Genomic DNA, 20,523 nt, shown 5'->3' with positions numbered 1-20,523 from the left:
CCTTTAACAAAAGCAGTCTCTGTATTTTATGAAGAATACACTCATTACTGTTTTTTTTCTTTTTTTCTTCTTCTAAATAATCACACTCTCTGGTGTCACCCAGAAGATGGTTCCCTGTTGTTCCTTTTAAGGTTTCTTCCTAATATCATCTCAGGAAGTTTTCCTTGCCACCGTTGCTCCTGGCCTGCTCATTGGGGATCTTGTAATTTATGTCCTGAATTTAAATATCCATGCAAAGCTACTTTCGACAATTCCCATTGTTATACAAATACAAATAAATAAAATTAAATTGAATTACCCAATAAGCCACTTAAGTACTTTTTACACTATTGTATGTAGACTGTTGTGTGTGAAAAATTCCAGGAGATCTGCATTTTCTAATGTACCAAACAAGCCTTGTCTGGCATCAACACCAATGGCATGGAAAAAGTCACTGTGCAAAGACTTTGCCCCATTTTAATGTTTGAAGTGAACAAAAACCAAAGCCCTTTATTTGTATCTGCATAGTTTTATGCATTTTATAATTGCATGAATGAGCCGAGATTAAGGTGTTACTAATAATTTGACCAGCAACAGTATGTGGCAAAATTGCTGTCATCCCTACAAAATACATGAAATACATGTAAACAAAGTCCTTTTTCATTTGCCTCAGTGTGTAATTAACACCTCCTTAAACTGCTCATAAAATATACCTTATTTTGATGTCCAAACAAAAAGAAGAAAATCTACAATGTTTTTTTTATGTATTTATTTAATGCCCTTTTTCTTATAGCATAATACAAGTTAAAACAAAATAGATTAAGAAACCATAAATGAGCTAATCAACCAAAGTCAGAAAAGGTAATATAGCAATATATCAGCGACAATTTTGAGATCAGTGATACAAAAAAAGTGGCAAGACAGCAGGCCTTCTTGATCTACACGTGTCACACTCATACATACTTATCAGTGCTACTAATATAATTAAACACTTGTATCTTTGCAACCTGTGATAACATGTTTAAACACCAGTTGTGTGTCCAGCAAGGTCCTAATATGCCTATGGACTCAGCTACAATTACACCCTTGAATCTAACTGTTAAAACCTCACACATAGCATGAAATTATTCAGCACCTTAGTAATAATTGTCCTGAAACCTAGAATGAAATAGATACATGATGTAGTTTATAATGAGTAACGTTTGACTGAAAAGTGATTTGCAAGGAACCAAACTGTGAAAAACAAAACCAACTGCTCTTTAAAATCATATATGCAACTATTTTCAAACCAGAGAACAACTGAAAAGTTTACAGTTGCATATACCTAACTTAGAAGAATGGCTTCAAGGGAAAGATTCTGACTATGTAAAATTTACTGTTAAGCAAAACATTTCAATTAATGCAGTGTATAACCAGTTATTATTAGTAAATGTGAAAATGGCCTTTAATGGCTACTCAAATCCTATTCTATCCTTTAACAAAACTGGTGGTCTATTTCAGTCATCTTTTGAGATTACAGTCCTAAAATAAAACCTGAAAAAGACTACTATCATTGTACAGGATATTTAGTACTTTTTTAAATGTGCAAATAAGACAACTGTGTGTGAAAGAGGAAAGCCAAGCATGTTAGTTTTGGAAAGTTAACATGATGGTCATTCAGTTCCAGTGCAATGCTCCAGTCTCTAATGAGTAACATTGATCCTTCAAATGTCTTACCAGTGAATAGAGGCAACAGAGATTTCGTAAACAGCATCAGGGGGAAAAAATGTTGTAATCACATTCACACACACACTCATGCCCATTTGTTAATGAAAACAATTTGTTAACTATTAAATGCTACCTTATACAGCTGAAAAGTTCAGATTAACAAAATGCTGGCACTAACAAAAATAACAGCTAAGGAGCTTATTATTTGTAGAAACACTTCACATTATCGAAATAGCATTTGCACAAAAAATATACTTCCATCTGACAACAGTTTCAGAATGGTAAAAATATAGTTGTCTCCTTCAGAAGATAAGTGTAAATTCAGTACATATTGTGTATTCTGTGTATTGTGCGATTGAGTGGATGTGTTCAGAGAGTGACCATTGTGTGTGTATCAGTGTCTGAGACGAACAGCTCTTTATAAAGTGGTGGGAAGAGAGAGTGCACAGTCACTGGGTAATACTGGCGGAACCAGCGCAGCTTCTCAATGTGCAGCGAACACAGGTTTTTCAACAGTGCCACCTTCTGGTACAGCTGAGGATCACAAAAACACACAAGCAACAACAACATTTAATATTGCACAAGACCAGCTGATCTGACAAGAAGTTTCAGTCTTGTATTTTCTAAATGTCATATAAATGTCAAGTTATTGGTTTATTCATCGTTTTATTTTATTTTATTTTATTTTTACAAAAGGTGTAATTTACTACCAACATCTATAACCAGACAGGTAAATGGAATAAAAATAGCACTTTTTTCATTTATTTAGCTTTTTAAAAAATTCCTTATAATGAATCCTTTTATTCCTCCATTTATTCATCTTAAGTTACTGCTTCATCATGGCCAGAGTTTTAACAGATCTGAAGTCTGTCCTGGGTGCAAGGCGGGACTACATCAGGAAACATGTGCATCACAGGACACCACACAACACATTCCTATACTCCACATCTAGAGGCAATTTAGCATAGCAAATTCAACTACTTGCACGTTTTTGACAACCAGAGAAAACCTGCCTGAAACCCACATGAACATGTGTAGAACATGCAAAAATGCCCAAGACTGAACCAAGTACACTGTGAGGAGCATTAGTAGTAATAAGACTTAGTACTAGTAGTATTAGTAGTGTAACCTTTCAGACATATTTGCCCACAAACACATGCACATACCTTGTGCAGTAAACTTTCTTGGTTGTCTCTGTGTAGGATGTGAGTGAAGGCCAGTTCCACATCTTTTCTCACTCTCAGCACTCTGTCTCTGTCCTCCAGACATGGACGATCTGTACACACACACACACACACACACACACACACACACACACGCACACATATATTTATAGCAGTTGAAACATACACCTCTAATCCTATATAGCTTCTGGCTTTTTTGTATAAAAAATTCTTTTATGAATTTTAAGCTCACAAGATACAGAACCATTAGCATTCAAGAAAAGTCAGCTTGGTATAAATGAGGGAAAAAAAGGTATTTTGTGCCTTAACCCCAAGGGACAGTGTATAATTTTAGTTTTATATCATTTTAAGACAATATTTTCCAAACATTAATTTCCAGAAGTAATGTTTTCCATGCAATATTATTGGCACCCCTCCTATAAGGTCTAACAAGGATGATAAAATTCTTGAAATATCTTAGACTGAGTTCACTAGTTCATGTTAAATTTAAAAGCAAATGTAAATATTGGGGCAAAATATCCTGAGGTCTTATCTATAACAATATATAGAATAATCCAGAATAAAATATCCTGTGGCCTGTTTAATTATCACAAAACATGGCCTCAAATATTTATTCTAATGACACTTTAAATATGTTAGTGGTTAATGAATAATTTCCATATATATATATATATATATATATATATATATATATATATATATATATATATATATATATATAAATATATATAAAATAATCAGTTTCTGACAGGTGCATGTATTGGTGAGATGAACAGTTTTGTTTCATTTTTTGTGAACTGCCGACGATATTTCTCCTAAATTCAAAATATAACTATTGTTATTTAGAGTATATATTTAAAGGAAATTACAACACATCAAAATAACCTATGATCATGCAGTATTTGCAGAGCTTTAATAACTCAAATAAAACAAAATGCAAATAATTTGTAAACAAATTGTGTTAATGCTTTGGCTAAATAACATTAAGACATCAGTATTTGGTGGAATAAGCCCGATTTGCATTCCAGAGCTGTGTATATATATATATATATATATATATATATATATACATATATATACATATATATATATATATATATATATATATATATATATATATATACTTATAATGACCCATACCTGCATTTATGAGAACAAGCGCACTGAACAACGCCACCTGCTGCTCTGTCAGCCTCAGAGCACAAAGACCGTGCGAAAAGTCAAATACTGATGCAATAAAATCACCACAGGCTGCAACAGAGATACAAAAATCAGATTATTTCTTTGGCACTGATACTTATGCAGGCCATAACATAACACCAGAGGAACTAAACAGCAGAGAATGTATACTGGGAATAATGGTTCTATCTTTGAAGAGGCGTAATTCCTTTGTGAATCAAGAATCCTGAGTTCAGATGTTAGCCTTACCAAGAGACTTAAACAGTTCAGGTCCAGCAAACTTGCCATCAAAGAAGACTGTGCTGTTTTCCATATTAAATATCCGACTCATGCGGACCAGAACTACTTCCATTGAACCTGAATGAGAGAGACATACACAGGAACAGATGAATATATGCTGAATCAAAAAGAAATGCAGTCATTTAGAGAAAGAGACAGAAAAAACAAATATGAATAGTGACACATCACGTTACTCATACTTCACACTTCCTTGTGAACATACAGTCATGGTTAAGTGACGAATGTGTCTTACCACTCTTGAGAAGGGCAATTTGATCATTCTGACCAAGCTGACGGAAGCCAGGAATATGTTTTGCAAATTCCACCACGTACTGTACCGCATCTGTCAGACGAACTGCACAGAGCTGCCACATCTCATCCATAGACTGCAGAGAGAAAGAGGGAGAGAGAGAGAGAGAGAGAGAGAGAGAGAGATTTGATTCATTTATTGAACCAAAACAGAAAAACTGGCTAATAGTTGGATTTCAGATAAGATGTTTGCTTTAGATCAATATGAATTCTGGACTAGATAATTGTGTTGCTCAGTGTAGTAATTAGGAAAACATTAGCATGATTATATCATAGTAAAGGGCCTTTTCCTTTTTTTTTGTCTTGTAATAATTAAAGCAGTTGAACATTTCAGCCCTTATACTAACAGTCTCTGACAAAGTTTTTGAACACCCTATTTTTCAGCACTGAGGTTTAAGTGACCTAATTTTAATACTCTAAACTGGAAATGCTGACCAAGAAGAGGTATTACTGAATGTGTATTACTAAATGTTTAGTTAATCAAGCAATTTTAAAAATGACTACATTTTTGAAACAATCTGTAGCTTATCTAATTGGATAATTGGATTCCAAATCCTCTACTGCTCTAAGTAGGGATGTGTAGCATGGCCTATAGGTCTTTTACCATTAGGTGTCTTCCATGCACACTTATACAGAGTCTCAGTAGGCTGAACAAGCAGTTAACAGTTTCTAAGTTCCAAAAAGGTATAGGTGTATTTATTTATTTATTTATTTATTTGCTCTTCTGCTATTTGTTCGGTCTGTTGCAGTAATAGTGATTAAACTGTAATAAAACAAGTAAACATTTAACTGTTTCTGTATGAGAAATGCTAATTCAGACATGCTATTTCAGCTTAATCCAAGAACTGAGATAATTGATAATCATTAAGTTTGTGTCTAAAGCCTCATTACTCTGTGGGCAGTAACAATTGCACTGTCGTGATAATGGTGTAGTACTTTGTTTTGGTAGGCAAGAACCTCCTCCCTGCTGAAGATCTTCCACCTAAGGATCTGCAGCTCCTCCACACAATACTGACTCGTTTCCCTGTGAGAGCGGAAAATGCTTGCACACAGCTCCTCTACGCACACACACAATTAAGCACACACAAGGTTGGTCTCAATCTTGACACAATCAATTATCTACCACATTATGTGAGTTAGAGATTATAACTTAACATCACAACATCTGGCTAAATCAGATACAGTAACAGCCACACAGCGTCTATTTCTGTTTCACCTATGTGTGTTGACGTAGGGTAAGGGCAGAACAAGCTTTCAGGGTCAAAAGCTCGTAATCCCATTTCACTTCCTGGAATGCTCAGGATGGCCTCTGGTGTAGACCTTCTGGAGTCAAAGCCTAGGAGAGATAAAGGTACACTCAGTGAGATAAGACATGGAGAGGAAAGAAGAAAAGGAAAAACAAGATCACTGTTGGAACTGAAAAGAAAGATGACATGGGGAAAAGTGAATGTTTCTAACCTCTCAGTGTTGAAAAGGTGCTGCTCTCTCCACCCCTTTGAGAACTTCTGTAGGCCAAAGCTGCAGCCTGGGCATCACCTGTGGCACTGCCCTGATACGGATGCACCTCTGAAGGGCAGTTGAGCTCTGGGTCCAGTGAGTAAGGGAAGGTGGGCACAAGGGGCTGGATTAAATGTGCTTGGCGACCTCGGGACTCTTTGCTGGGCCTGTAGGCAGGCAGAGGCTCAGGCTCACCTTGACTTGCCTGGAGACGCTGCTGTTGTTGCTGCTGCTGCTGATGCCTCTCCACCTCAGCAAAAAGAGAATCTCTCTGACGCTTTGACATGCGGCCAAACTTCACCGCTGAAGAGGAAAACAGAGTGCAGGTATTATACACAAGAGAGAATACACCATATTCAGTGAGCTTGATAACAACAATTTGATTGTTTTATGTGTGTTGTAGGCAGGTAGGCAGGTCTGATGTGCTGTGTCTTTTCACACGCTTAGCTGTAAAAATGTGGGTCAGAATAACGTTATCTCTGATCAAGGGACTAAAATATACTTAATGTCATTTTACACATACAAGTTCAGTTTAAATGAAGACATGTTTCCTCATAATTGCATTCATATTCAAGTCCTCACAAAGGGGAATTTCCAACCAAGAACTGCTTTTAATTTGTTCTGTTGAAAAACAGTACATGAATGGTTCCTGTGTTTTGTTTTTTTATCCTGGTCAAAGGAAAAATGAAGTGAGCTTGTGAGAATAAAATACTGCAATTTCCATTTAATTCCTATAAACTGCTTTTGGAAGTTTCCATCAATCTCTTGTACCGTTGCATAGCAGAGACACTATTTTTCTTTCTCCAATGTCATTAAAACTGCAGCCTATGCTTGCATTCATTCCACTGATCCGTTAAGTTTTCTCAGAATCACAACTTATTGAATTTATGGATTTTGTAATATATAATAATTTTGTTTAACAGATGTCATGTAGGAAACTGAAAGATAATAAAGGCCCTGAGTCTTTACTTACAAGCAAATTGAAAAGCTACCACTTGCATGTTTTAAATAAACAGCTGTTCTAGAGATTGATTTAAAGAAGGGCATGTATTATTAAATAAAGTTAACTAGAGGCTCACTGGCCTTATAAATTCATTTAAATGAAATTTATATACTTATTTTACTTTTTAAACTTTTTAAATTCTAAACTTCCCTTATATCTGTCATTAGTCATAAGATAAGCAGGATTTTTTCTGTGCTGCGTAATGTAAGAAAATAGATGTCAATAGATGTAAATAATTTCATGAGAAATTTCTTTCAGCCTAAACACTCCTTCTCTTGCTCTTCCTTTGGCTGCAGGCTGTCAGTATAAGTCTTGGAATAGGAAATGTGCCAGGAAAATGAAATAAATTCATACATTCATTTAAATAAATAGCATGTTTTCCTTTCACTATTCCTTGATATAAACTGAAATGTGTTTAATTCACTGCTCCTATGTCAAAATGAACTTGAATAATAATGATTTAATGTAACTGCATATTTAGATTTAATGTAACTGATATAGTTTTATTTTTTACCATGATATTATCTTAAAATATGTAACACATAATTATTTTTATCACTCAGTTCTACAGTGAATATAGCCCTCTCACTTCTTCCTTCTCTCTGTCCCATTCTCCTCTTTTACTCTTTTTATCTCTTACCATCTCGGCTCATTCCCTGGGCAACACATTTCTTAAGACGGCAGCTCTGGCAGCGGTTCCTGCTGGCACGGTCAATGAGGCAGTTACTCTGCCTAGAGCAAGAATACTGCACACTGGACGACTGACTCCTTCGGAAAAAACCCTGCAGAGAGAACGATTGAGCAAAAAAGAGCACAGATGCAGTGAATGAAATATGTTCATTTAAAGTTTTAGCACTATGCTCTGAATTACAGGTGTAGGATCTCAGTGATTAGAAAAGTTTTCACCTTGCAGCCCTCACAGGTGATGACCCCATAGTGCACTCCTGATGACTTGTCTCCACAGATCTTACAAGGAATCACCTCAATATGAGCTGTACACACACAAATGCACAGACGTTCAGCCAGGATTGTTGTACATGAAAACTGATACTGCTTCCTACCTCACACTAAATCAAAGGGCCATTTTTACTAGCAGCTGGCGGTACTGTGGGTCTAACCGTCATCTGTAGCATTAGGAAAAGGCTTCTGCAATAGGCTGATGTATGTCCTGTCCAGATCTTAATAAATATATTCAGAAAGAAACAAAACAAATCAGTGTTAAAACTGCAAAGTATTACCAGATAACTTTACCATTATCTTGCCTAAGAGCTCTTACACTGGGCATATTGTGAACTCATTTTTCTGTTGTGTTGCAGAAAATGTTTGATCATTAAAAATTGTGGAGATCGCCATCTAATATATGAATAATGGAACACTGAAGTTGTGCGAAAGCCTCCTGGTGAAATATATCAGATAACAATCCAGAGCTGAGCAGGAAGATAACCTGTGTGTGTTTGTGTGTGTGTGTGTGTGTGTGTGTGTGGTCAATATTTCAGTAAATCTAACCTGCTGACTTCTTGGAACTAAAATGTGCTTATGTGGCTATGTGGTATATACAAACTGTCCTTTAACCAAAGTACCCAAAAGTTTCTCACCCATGTCTAAACACACACACACACACACACACACACACACATGCACATATGCAGACAATGCAGAATATAGTTAATGCTTAATCAAGCATAACCTTGAATGAAGCATTAATTATATATTGTCTACTGTGGCCACCGGGTTTGAATTTTAAAAAATGAGTATTTATAAGATTTATAAGATTTAATTCTTATATTATTTCAATATCAACTTTCACTTGTTTATGTTTTTATCAGAAACAGCGAAATTAGGACAGATTTCTGTGTAAATGTCTGTCCTCAATTATCAGGAAATGGTAAGAACCCCCCTCCTTTCCAAAGTCACTAGTAAAAAAAAAAATAAATAAATAAATAAATAAATTCAAGATTCAAAGAACTTTATTAATCCTAGGGTATAAAATAAATAAAAGATTACTAAACTCATTAAACTCATGGATAAAGCTTTAAGATGGAAAAAAAAAAATACCTGTTACCATATATAAGTGATCTGAGCTATATATCAGTTAAAGCTTTAGTGCGATACTGGCAATGTGGCACATGCGTGAGTTTTACTCTCTGTTTTACAAAATCACCTAATTGCATGTTGATTAAAATATTAGAGTGTATTACTTCTACTATTATCTCTCCAGTTATGATTCAGCTGCATAGCAAACAGCATCAAGCAATGCAATACATGGAGAATTGTTGGCATCCAGAATTAATTACTCTATTGTAAAAAAAATAAAAATAAAAATAAATAAAAAACAGGATAAATAAATAAATAAATAACAACAACAATAATGATAATAATGGTAATAATAATAATAATAATAATAATAATAATAATAATAATAATAATAATAATAATTGATGTGTACCAGAGCTGTACCAGTTTTGTCTCCTAATGAGGAGTTTTAGGAATCTGACATGCTGGTGTTAAAGTTGAACATGGTTCTATTCAAAATATACACATGTATATGTAACAATTTAAATAATTCATTTACATTATAATCTAAAAAGTTAGTCTATTACTGTACTCCAATTGTAAAAACAGTAATTCAAGTGAATATCAAACAGAAGTTCTGCAAAATATAGAGTTGGTGTTCGGATTGAAATCAACTTTTCAATTCAATTCAATTCAATTCTTTTAAAATCAATTGTGAATCATCATCATCATCATCATCATCATCATTATTGAGACTGAGATGTTCACACATGGTGTTATTTTAGCCACTGCTACAAAAGGTCAAAATGACATTCTGGAATCTTTACATATTTATCTCAGTTATTTAATTATGCCAGTAATGAAATGCGAAATGGAATCTGAAAATCATTAGTATGACAAATTACAACAAAGAATATAAACTTCATCTTTAAATTTTTCCCACCAGGTCATCAAAGTTTTCTATCGTGATTAGGAGACTGAGTGTGACTGGGTATTTCTCACCCAAAAATTTAAACATCAAAAACTACAAAGCTTCTGGTGAAAAATATAGAAAGATACAAAGACGAAGAGAGAGAGAGAGTGTGTGGGGGAATATTTGACAGACTGAGGAGGTGGACGTGAAGTGTCAACCTCAGAGTCTTTTTAAGTGGTTTACTGGCTTCTCTTTCACTCTGACTATCCTGCTTTTATGCATTCTCTTGCTTTTTCCTTCCCTTTCTCTGTCTCTCTCACAAAGGATGTGCCTGCCAGTAAGAAACTCTTTTATCTGTGTTTTTACTGCCAGGAATGTCCATCCCCCGTCACTTTCTCCCCCACGCCCCTATCATCTCCATTACAACTCCTCCATCTTCCCTTTTCTGTTTCACTCCATGTTTTTTCACATTCCTGGCCTTCTCACAAACAGATGCTTCACACAGATGGATTAAAAAAAAACATTTACACAACAATTCCTCATGCTTTATATGTTGTTAGAGTATGGCCTTTGTTTTGTAACTGCAATAAATTAGAGCCTTTCAGGACCAGCAGAGCAGATCTGTTACAGTGGAAATAAAGAAGGCTTAGACAACAAAGTGTGATGCTGTTGATGGACACAAAGGCCTAAGACTGTATGAGACTAGACTTGTGTTTCTGTGTCAGTGTGTGTTTATGTCAGTGTGTCAGTTCTTACGTATGCCCTGATTATGGGTACAGGAAGGAACTCCAAAAAGCTTTTCATATCCGCAGTATATAGGTGATGCTTTAAAAGCAAGCATGTGTTAATGAATGTTAGAAAGTGTGAAAAACACTTGTGTACTTGTGTGTAGAACAATGCTAGCTCACTTAGTACACACACTGTAGAAGTACACACTTAACAAGCAAATTCGAGAGCTTTCCCATGTTAAGAGCTATGAGGACTGTGAAAGTTTGTAAATATGTGCATGTATGTGTGTTGAAGGGAACAGAGAGCAGAGTCGCATGCCTGGTGAATTTCCTGTTATTTGAGGTTGACAACAACAACTTACTGAACCACAGAGACCCTAGTATCTCTTTCTCTTTTGTTTCTTGATTTCTTCTAGGTGGTACTGTCCATGTTTTTTTTTTTTTTACTGCATAGATATATGATAAGCAAGATAAGCAGAAATATCTCACACACACACACAAACACACACACACACACACACACATTATGGGTAGTTAATCAGTGACTCAAATAAGTAGTTGCCTAGTCAAGTTAAAGCAAAAAATTCTATTTAAGGATATTGTTGTTTTTATGCTGTTTGATTTGTGAAGCAGAGAACATGTTGGTAACAATCTACAAGAACAATACATGAATAATCATGCACTAACTAAATTAATACTTACTTAAACATGAACTAATGATTCGTTAAGGCAAGTACATGTTACTACATGTTTGTTAATGTATTCTTTTACACTTAAATGAAACATGCTCTATGAGAACGAATTTTGACTTGTTTATAGAACCATTGGATCTTTCATCATTTTAAATGATTCCCCTTACCAAACTTCCGAAGACAAACTAATAATAAACACTAATAATTTCATCTCAACACATTTTGCATCATTCTCCAACCAGTTCTCTTCAAATCCCCTGTAATAATAATACATGGTCTGGGTGGTTTGGGCCCAGGACTCTGCTAATAATCCACAAGGATGAACTTAATACAGTCACACTGATTCATTTAGCAGATGCTATTATCTATTACCATTTAAAATCAATGTTCTAAAAGATTATTAGGTGTTTTCATAGAGCATGCTTGATTGAATTTATACCATGTATTAATTAACACATTAACTGTACAAACATGCATTTAAGGTAGTCGTTATTCATACATGAATAACACGTCAAACTGCACTTAGTTTCACAACCATACACAGAATTCACACCATGTCTCTAGATTCATTGCTAACAAAAGTAAATAAATCTGTGCACAAAATGCAAAATAGATATTATTATTAATACAAATAATTGTGTAAATAAGTAAATAAATCATATTATATTATTTAAGGAAGTGCCAGCTCTTAAAATGCACTCATGTGGATGAGCTGGTGCCTCAGCTGAAATAGTTGAGTGAGAGTGCGGCATGGCTCAGTCTCCTTATTGCTTAAAAGTGGATGGAGGATTTGATGTCTACATCAGTGTCTGGAGGTTTTCCAGCCATGTTTGGCTTCGGTAGCATCTACAATCTACTCTGGATTGTCCTTTTTGAGTGGGCATACCTCACTGACCTGACTCTAAAATACAGCTGCAAAGAATTGGATAGTAATTTTTGTAACACTTATCTCTCTGAAAGTACTACCCACAGTGCTGGTAACAACAAAATTCACTATTCCACAGTGCTAGGATTTTATTTCACATGTATTTATTGTTAAAATACAACGAGAAATAACCGAGGGAGGAAAAGCTTCAGGACTACGAAATAATGGGAATAAAGAACAGTCTCTCCATCTCAAAGTGTTAATAGTGCATTAAAGAAAAAAAAAGAGAAAAAGACTATTCTGTGCGTCGTGTTATGCAGTCTGAGATATTTTCAGCCTATTTTCAGACTAAGCACATTTATACTGCTTGATGCAATTAATAGAGAAACATACACACACGCACATGCACACGCACACATCCACAAAGTATACTTAGTAATCTAATTCTGCATTCCCCCACCGAAACCACATGCTGATAAATAGTGAATGTTCTTTCTCTGCTTTCCACCTCTCCTCCATCTATCCACCTCAACCACATGCTGATACGCACAAAAAGCAGTCACATTAATTCTGCCCTCATTCCTTATCTAAACCCTTACTCTGTCTATCTCTCCTTGCTAACCACTCACAAAGGAAGAGACTTGCAAACTTACCAGTTGAAGAACACTGAAATGAACAGATATGAGGAGATAATGCTAGTACACAGTACCCAAGGGTGTTATACAAAATCAAAATGTTTTGACCTTGTATGACTAGACAGTTCCTAGACAAACATAAGATATAAATGTTGCATTATATTACTGATTCACTTGATCAAAAAAGAAAGAAAGAAAAAAGAAAGAAAATCAGACAATGGTTAATGTCCCTCAAACCTCAGTTTTGTTTGATTGCATCTCTGTAGTCTTGCTCATTTACAGAAACAAAGATATAATCTAGCTTTTGACCTGTAACCGTAAGTCAGATGTAAGAGCTGATGTTATCTTGTAAAGTCTGTGGATACAAAAGCCACACAGAAGCTTCACTAAATGAGAAAAATGAATAATTCTACTGTATACTTGTATACAGAGTGATGAATTCTCACTTTTGAGCATATGTGGGTTGTGGCATTCTCTGTTTTTGCAAAAGTAAAAACTGGACTGTCAGCTCAGACATGGCTAATTCTCACTGCACAGCAATGCTGCTTTTCACATCTGGCACTAAGGCAGAGGTGTTTAGTTGGTGAATAATGTGTGTTTGATCTAGCACGAAAGGCAGTTTTCATGTAGACTCCCTGTAAGAAGTCCATTCCGGTGTTTGTCTTGATCACATCTGATCACGTGAATTGCGTCAATCAGTGTGAGTATGGTGAGGGAGCGTCCACATCCTTTCAACTTCTTTGGTGTGATTCACCAAATGCCTTCATAGATATGAGTGCATACATGTTTTTTGGTAATTAGTCAATGCTCACATCCTATATTTATACAAGTAATCTGTTCATATTGTAGTTCTTAGGGAAAAAAAAGGTCTGATTGGAGTGCATTCCTGAAATGTTCATACATGACTGTGATGTTCACATGACACACATGACAGTGTGGATCTAAGAATTAATTATTAACAACTTCGTCAATTAGAAATTTAGATGACATCTTCAAATCGATTCTCTTAGTATCTGTGCTGAAAATATAGTTAATAATATAGTTAATGTTAATATGTTTTGTGTGTGTATATATATATTAAATATATATCTGAATAACTTGTCATGTGTTTTACACGTTTTTACACATTACACATTTACACATTTACACATTACGTAACCATAATTATGGCAAGCCTTTAAAGCAACCAGTCTCCCTGCTTGTGCACTACCTCTGTGTAATGAATCTTCACTACCCTGGGCTTGGTGTGTAAATTTGGCAGTACTCTTAAACCTAAAACATAAACACAATATTCTTATGCTTAGGGTTTTTTGGAAATTTGATGTGGAATTTGATGATCATATAATCTAGGCTACTTAAAACCAAAGAATGCTTTTTATATAGGTTAGATATGATATCTGCCTACAGTAACGCACACAGTGCAAGCACTTTCGCTCTGATCAACAGCTGCATTTCTAGAACAATCTAAGTTCAATTCTTTTGGTGTTAATTTAGGATATTGGATCACCCAACATGTTTAAACATTCAGTTATGTGGGAATACGTGCCCTACTATCATCTTCACGCAGCAAGCAAACTGTGCAAGTATACTTGAAAGGCTTTACAGCATTATCTGATAACAGCATTTAATTCCAGAGATAAACATACTGTTAAACAGATCAGAAATCACACTAATCTTTGCATAATTTATCATCTGACGTCAACGTAATACTGTACATAATGTTAATGTATTTTGTTTATTGATGTGGTTTTTAAGCAGAAGTGGAAAATTACTCACTAATTGCTACTGGATTGTTGTGAGTTAATACCTATAGATGCTCTCTTTTTCCCCCCTGAAACCCCCCTGTCAGCATTTTGTATTTAAAATGCTTAAAAACCTCAAAGTTCCACTAACGGAAATCCTTGAGACTGTTTCATCACAAAAATAATACAAAAAAAAAAAAAAAAACAGGCTGAGGCACAAACTGAGTTCTTTTAGATGTCTAAACCATAATTTATCTCTACTGAGCACAAGTCATAGGCAATAAAGTGCTTTAGATTTATGATCTTGATATATTACTTTTGCTTAATTTCGTAAAATATTTCAACTTCTAGAGGAAAGACAGAGTCACATTCTGAGCATTCACATACTCATACATATTTATTAAAGCCTTTCTTTGTCTCAGGTAAAAAAAAATTGGAACAAAAAGGAGAAAAAGACAGAAAGAGACCAAACAAATCAAGTGGTAATGTCTCAGAGAGGCACAGAGTGATTTCAAATACATGGAAGTTGGAAACTGCTGATAAATATAATCCATATTAATTATCCAAGTACAGAAGCTGGAGAAATGATAGTGAACACAGGCACGCCTTTCATAATAAAAAAGAAATCTTAATAATAAAGTCATCAGACAAATTATAAATAAATAAATAAATAAATAAATAAATAAATAAATAAATAAATAACTGTCCATTTCAGTCATGTTGTACAGGTGGAAATATTTTAGACGTTTTAATTTCAACTTCTAATGAAGCTGTGATAAATTCCTATTTTATTTTGTTCATTCTTGGTTGAAAATATAATAGTAATATTTTGTAGCTTCTTATAGGGTGCTATAAAGACCTGTAAGATTTCTCATAAAGGGACAAACCAAAGAATACTCTACACAGAACGTTTTTCCCAAATGTCTCTTTAACTCAAACTTTACCATTTAAAACCTATAAGCATGTACAAAATAACTGTAAACTTGATATATAAATGGGTGCTAGCTATTTAAATAGCAATTATATTGGCAATTATATATCTATATCTATCTATAATAGACTAAAGTGTTTCGGTTGAAAGTACATTAGAAAACACTGGAGAGTCTTATACTGTATAATGACTGTTCCACACTGATCAGGACTGAATTTTCGATAACAAGTTCTTTTGTTGTTTCAAGTGAAACAGCACCGAGAATATACCACAAAAATAACATAGAGAAAGATCTTTGTGAAGTTTCATAAATGATGCACAAGTGCATGCACAACCCAACCATAAAGAATACAAAATGAAAACAGTAGCAAAAACATCCAGGGCATTCAGATCATTTGTATATTACACAAAGACGGAGATGACTGTGACAATCAGTGCTTTGGGAATCAAAGATTGTAGCTCTTAAATTCATTCTAGATATTTTGTTAACCAGTTTATTCTAAAATAGTTGTCTCATAGTTGGCAAAATAAATATATTAAAATTATTTTTTTATATTTAATTTTCCACTAAACTCACTACAAAGTAGGGATGCCGAAAGAAATTTGGGGATAGAAATTAGCATGAAGCAAAACTGAGCATGCACACCTGTGTACACATTTATGTTAGACATACACATACACATTGGGCGCTGAATGGGTGACCACAGTAACAAAGCAGTTTTGCAGCTGGGAACTCTAGCAGCTTGTTCATGATGTGTCTACATGTGTAAAGTGAGAATCTAGTGCAGTGCAATGGTGTCATGCTGCAGTTTCTAATTGCATTCGAATAAATGTCTAGGATTGACAAGGGCTAAAATCATTATTTCTGTATCTCTCTGTTCTTCCCACCTCATCAACGAATACAGTCGACTGTCTTTCACAACATGAACATGATCTTCGAGCAATTCTTCCACCACTGAACTGTTTACAGTTTGCATTGCAGTATGTTTGAATACATTTTTCACTTTCTAACACACACACACACACACACACACACACACTTAAACACATTTATTAAAGAATATCTGATGATATAGTGCATGTGTGTATACAGAAATATGCTTAGTGTGAGAGATTACTGAATATTATAATAAATGCATCCTTAACACAACTTGTGTATTTTCTTTAACGACATCTGTGTGAATCATTTCAGCTTGCAGTTTCATTCTCGTCACACATTTTTTTTAAATGAATCATTAAATTATCAATATATAAATAGATGCAGTACTAATTATTATGATTAATAAAGAAATTGATACATTTTTACGTTGTGCTAGCAGCATTACCCTCCAAAGGAAATCTACGAAATAACAAACTCAATATTCATTTCCTTGGGTTAAAATGCATCAAATTGTGGCGGGTAAATTTGAGTGAATTCTTTAAATATTTCAGAACATGTTCCACTATGTGAATACAAATGAAGCAATCACTTAGTATAGAAGAATGCTATTAGATAACTACGTCGGTTTGTGAACGGTCATTAGGTGACTGTAAACCCAAAACAACTTCATAAAGGTGTCACAGTTTTCCATTTAACTTGGACTTCACCAGCATCAATTTGCAAATCGGTGTATGGCTGTGTAAGTAGTGTGGGCACTGAAGCAAAATGTCATCTTTAAACCATGTTTACGACCACAGCCGTCACAAAGGTCGCCATTAGGCGTCCTTAAACCCCCTGTGTGGCATGCACACATTTGGAAGCAGCAGAGCAGATTGCTTTCCAAATTAAGATTAACCATTTCGGCCATGAAAAAAATTTCATGAATTCATGAGCTTAATTATACATTAGTGGTAATAGGGACCAATTGAAGTTAGTGAGAAGGTTTTATAAAATGAATGTTGCTAGAAATTATGTTTAGGACATGAACACAGCTGAAGCGAATATGTGGTGATGTGTGATTATCAAAAGTATTGCAGAATTTAAATTGACTCGAAAATGCATCATGTTCAAACAGTGTTTCAACGTAAATAGTTGAAAGCTAGAGAACAGTATACAATATGCCATGAATGTTGAATAGCCTGCATCTGTTATTGGCCTGTCAAAAAATGCATACTGTACTACATTACTCAACAGAGATGTGCAGTCAAAAATACATACGTTTTTAAAGCCTTGTTTACATTTTTAACTCGCAACGTCTTCAAACATTTTCCCAACCTCACCTGCGTGCCACATGAAAGATTTTATTCCCTGTGTAAACTGTGTGTACAGCAGATTGGCTGTATTTACCAATCTAATGGTACTTTCCACCACTGTCACCACCGAGATTTTGCCATTTATTTCAAAGAGAGAATATACACTGACTCCAGGGTTTCTAAAGTAAGGACGAGGGCAGACAACCACTCTATTGTGGCATGCTTCATTTTCAGGTATGTGTCAGAGAAGATATGAAAACCCCCTTCTCATTCAGCTCACTAAGAGTAGCTCCTATCCCACACCCACAGAAAGAGTCAAAACGATAAAGCTTAGCACGTTATGAGTCCAAATGCTTTCCACAATAAACAAGCTAAGGAAAAACATAACCTTTCATGGACATTAGGGTGCACTTTTTTTTAAAAGATTAAAGTGTTCACTGTGACCAATCTGCAAAAGGATGTAAATGTTGCTTTCATCCCACACACACACACATATACACACGCATGCAAACATGCACGCAAACACACTCTGTTTAAATACATTAAAGTCAATCATTTTTGTAAAAACCTGAGGGGATACGCCATTATCTTGTCGTATCGGCAGAGCAATACTTTCAGAATTCCATTCGGTTGAACAACTGAGCGGAAGTACATCTGCTATTCAAAATCTCAACCTTAATTAAAGCAAAAAAATTTTATTTTATTTATTTTTTTAAATAAATTGTACATTGAATGTTGCCACACATCCCACACAGAGACACTCACTGACACAATAAAATTTACTAACCTGAGCTGACTCTTAATTTTCAGACTTCACAATCCGAGATAATATGGCGGCATTAGTTGCATACAATCAGTGATTTAAGCATAGCAGAGGGTCAAACTTTGCTACATTTTAAGGAAATTAATCTTTTAACAACTATTCCTGATGTAAACTTAAACACACAAACAACTGAACCATTTAGAAGCAAAATACACCAGTTTTCTTCATTTTGCACAGATGGAAACTGTCAGACAATGATAACTGGGTGGGATATAGACAATTGTTGTGATGTTTACAAGTTTTTCTCACGCACCCACACAGACATACACCATCAGATATGCACCCAAAAAGTAAAACACTGTATATAGAAAATCTGCTTGTTCCTACCTCGCATCATCTTCACAGCTAGTGTGAACTTCTCTCGCGAAGTTTTTTTTTCTTTTCTTTTCTTCTGGTAAATATCGTTCACTCTGTTTCACAATCTGTCTCCTTGATGATAATGTTAAAGTACGGCAGATCAGAGAGAGATTAGATGGTTTATTCTTGATGTGTGTGTGTATGTGTGTGTGCGTGTGTGTGTATGTGTGTATGAGTGCACGTGTGTGAGTTTGAGAGTGACAGCGGGCTGTCCCTTTCATGCAAACTAACTGTACAGACTCTCTCAATAACTCTCTTCCTCTCTTTTTAGAGTTACTTTTCCTTGACTTTTTTGTTCTTATCATCTCATATATAACCATATATAATGCATAATCCAGGATTTGGAGTAATTAAGGAACTTTTTTTGTAGAAAGTTGCTTAAAACTGTTCCTAGCAGATCACAAACATCAAATTTAGTCAGAATCCCTCCTCTTGCATTGCCTAATCCTTTCATTTTTTCATTCTGCTATACCGCATAGTACCTTTCGTGCAAACTACTGGTGATCATTATCAAAATATAGCCAAACACATTATATCACAGTGTAGTGAAAATAACCACAAACCACTAAAAGAGTGAGATAGAAGATATTAGCTTCTGTACACTCAGAACAACAGCTATTACATGCTCAGTGTTCAAAATGAAGAAGGATCATGAACCTTGGTCATAAAGGATCTCTATCAGGAAAAGATACATGAGAGAGACAATAAAAAAGTGTTTGTGTGTGTGTGTGTGTTCAGACAGAACAATGCACAATTTGCAGGTGTAATAAAGAGCCGTGCAGACTGTGAAAGCCTCACAAAAATACTCTCAGATGTTATCTACATTCAGGTGGTGCACACACCCATAGCACTCAAACGCAGAAATATTGTGTGTTTCTGTTTGTGTGTGTTACGGTGCTAAACAATGTCATCTCTATATACACTTTAACACATAGCGCCTGTGGCTGCAGTAAAAGTATTTATGGAGGTACGGAGCAGTATGTGTTTGACAGGTGTGGATGTGAATTGCACTGCTACACTGCTGCATTCCCACCTCCATAACCACCTTTAAAGACATTCACTCATATTCCGTATAAGAACATCTGTGTTTCTCTGTCTCTCTCTCTCTCTCTCTCTCTCTCTGTCTCTCACTCTCCTCACACACACACAAACACACACACACAAACACACACACACACACACAGACAAAACTATATGCAAAGACCATGTTGTATTTGGCTTCTGTAATTACTGAGGCTGGGTTTGCCCCTTTTCAAAGCAAATACTGTGATAATGCTTTCTTCAGTCCACTGAAAATTTTCTAAGTAAACCTAATAATATTTTCTTTTCTTAGTATTATTTTTTATTAGTAATTCCTAGTACATGAAAAAATGTACAAAATCCTGTCCTGTACTTTTATACCAATGGGATGTGAATGTTAAATCTGTATAATTCTTAAAGAATTAAGAATCGCAAGGGTTTTTTATTTTCCTTATAAGTTGTGTGTAAAGAAATCAGATTACAAATCGCAATGTT

General features: G+C 35.0%; 1 protein-coding gene across 1 annotated transcript; it reads right to left on the bottom strand.

Moving 5' to 3' along the window:
* Positions 1 to 762: 762 nt before the first annotated feature.
* On the bottom strand, positions 763 to 19,178 carry rorc (RAR-related orphan receptor C). The gene is made up of 11 exons (XM_058390319.1): positions 18,979 to 19,178; positions 8,044 to 8,129; positions 7,778 to 7,919; positions 6,096 to 6,437; positions 5,854 to 5,973; positions 5,574 to 5,695; positions 4,582 to 4,714; positions 4,299 to 4,406; positions 4,011 to 4,121; positions 2,853 to 2,962; positions 763 to 2,220 (listed from the first exon to the last, which is right to left on the bottom strand). Exons 1-11 carry the CDS (start codon positions 18,986 to 18,988, stop codon positions 2,056 to 2,058), a joined length of 1,449 nt encoding a protein of 482 aa, XP_058246302.1. The 5' UTR covers positions 18,989 to 19,178; the 3' UTR covers positions 763 to 2,055.
* Positions 19,179 to 20,523: the final 1,345 nt, after the last annotated feature.

Source organism: Hemibagrus wyckioides, linkage group LG01 (assembly GCF_019097595.1).
Source record: "Hemibagrus wyckioides isolate EC202008001 linkage group LG01, SWU_Hwy_1.0, whole genome shotgun sequence".
Taxonomy (NCBI): Eukaryota; Metazoa; Chordata; class Actinopteri; order Siluriformes; family Bagridae; genus Hemibagrus; species Hemibagrus wyckioides.
This window is presented reverse-complemented; position numbering and strand designations above follow the sequence as displayed.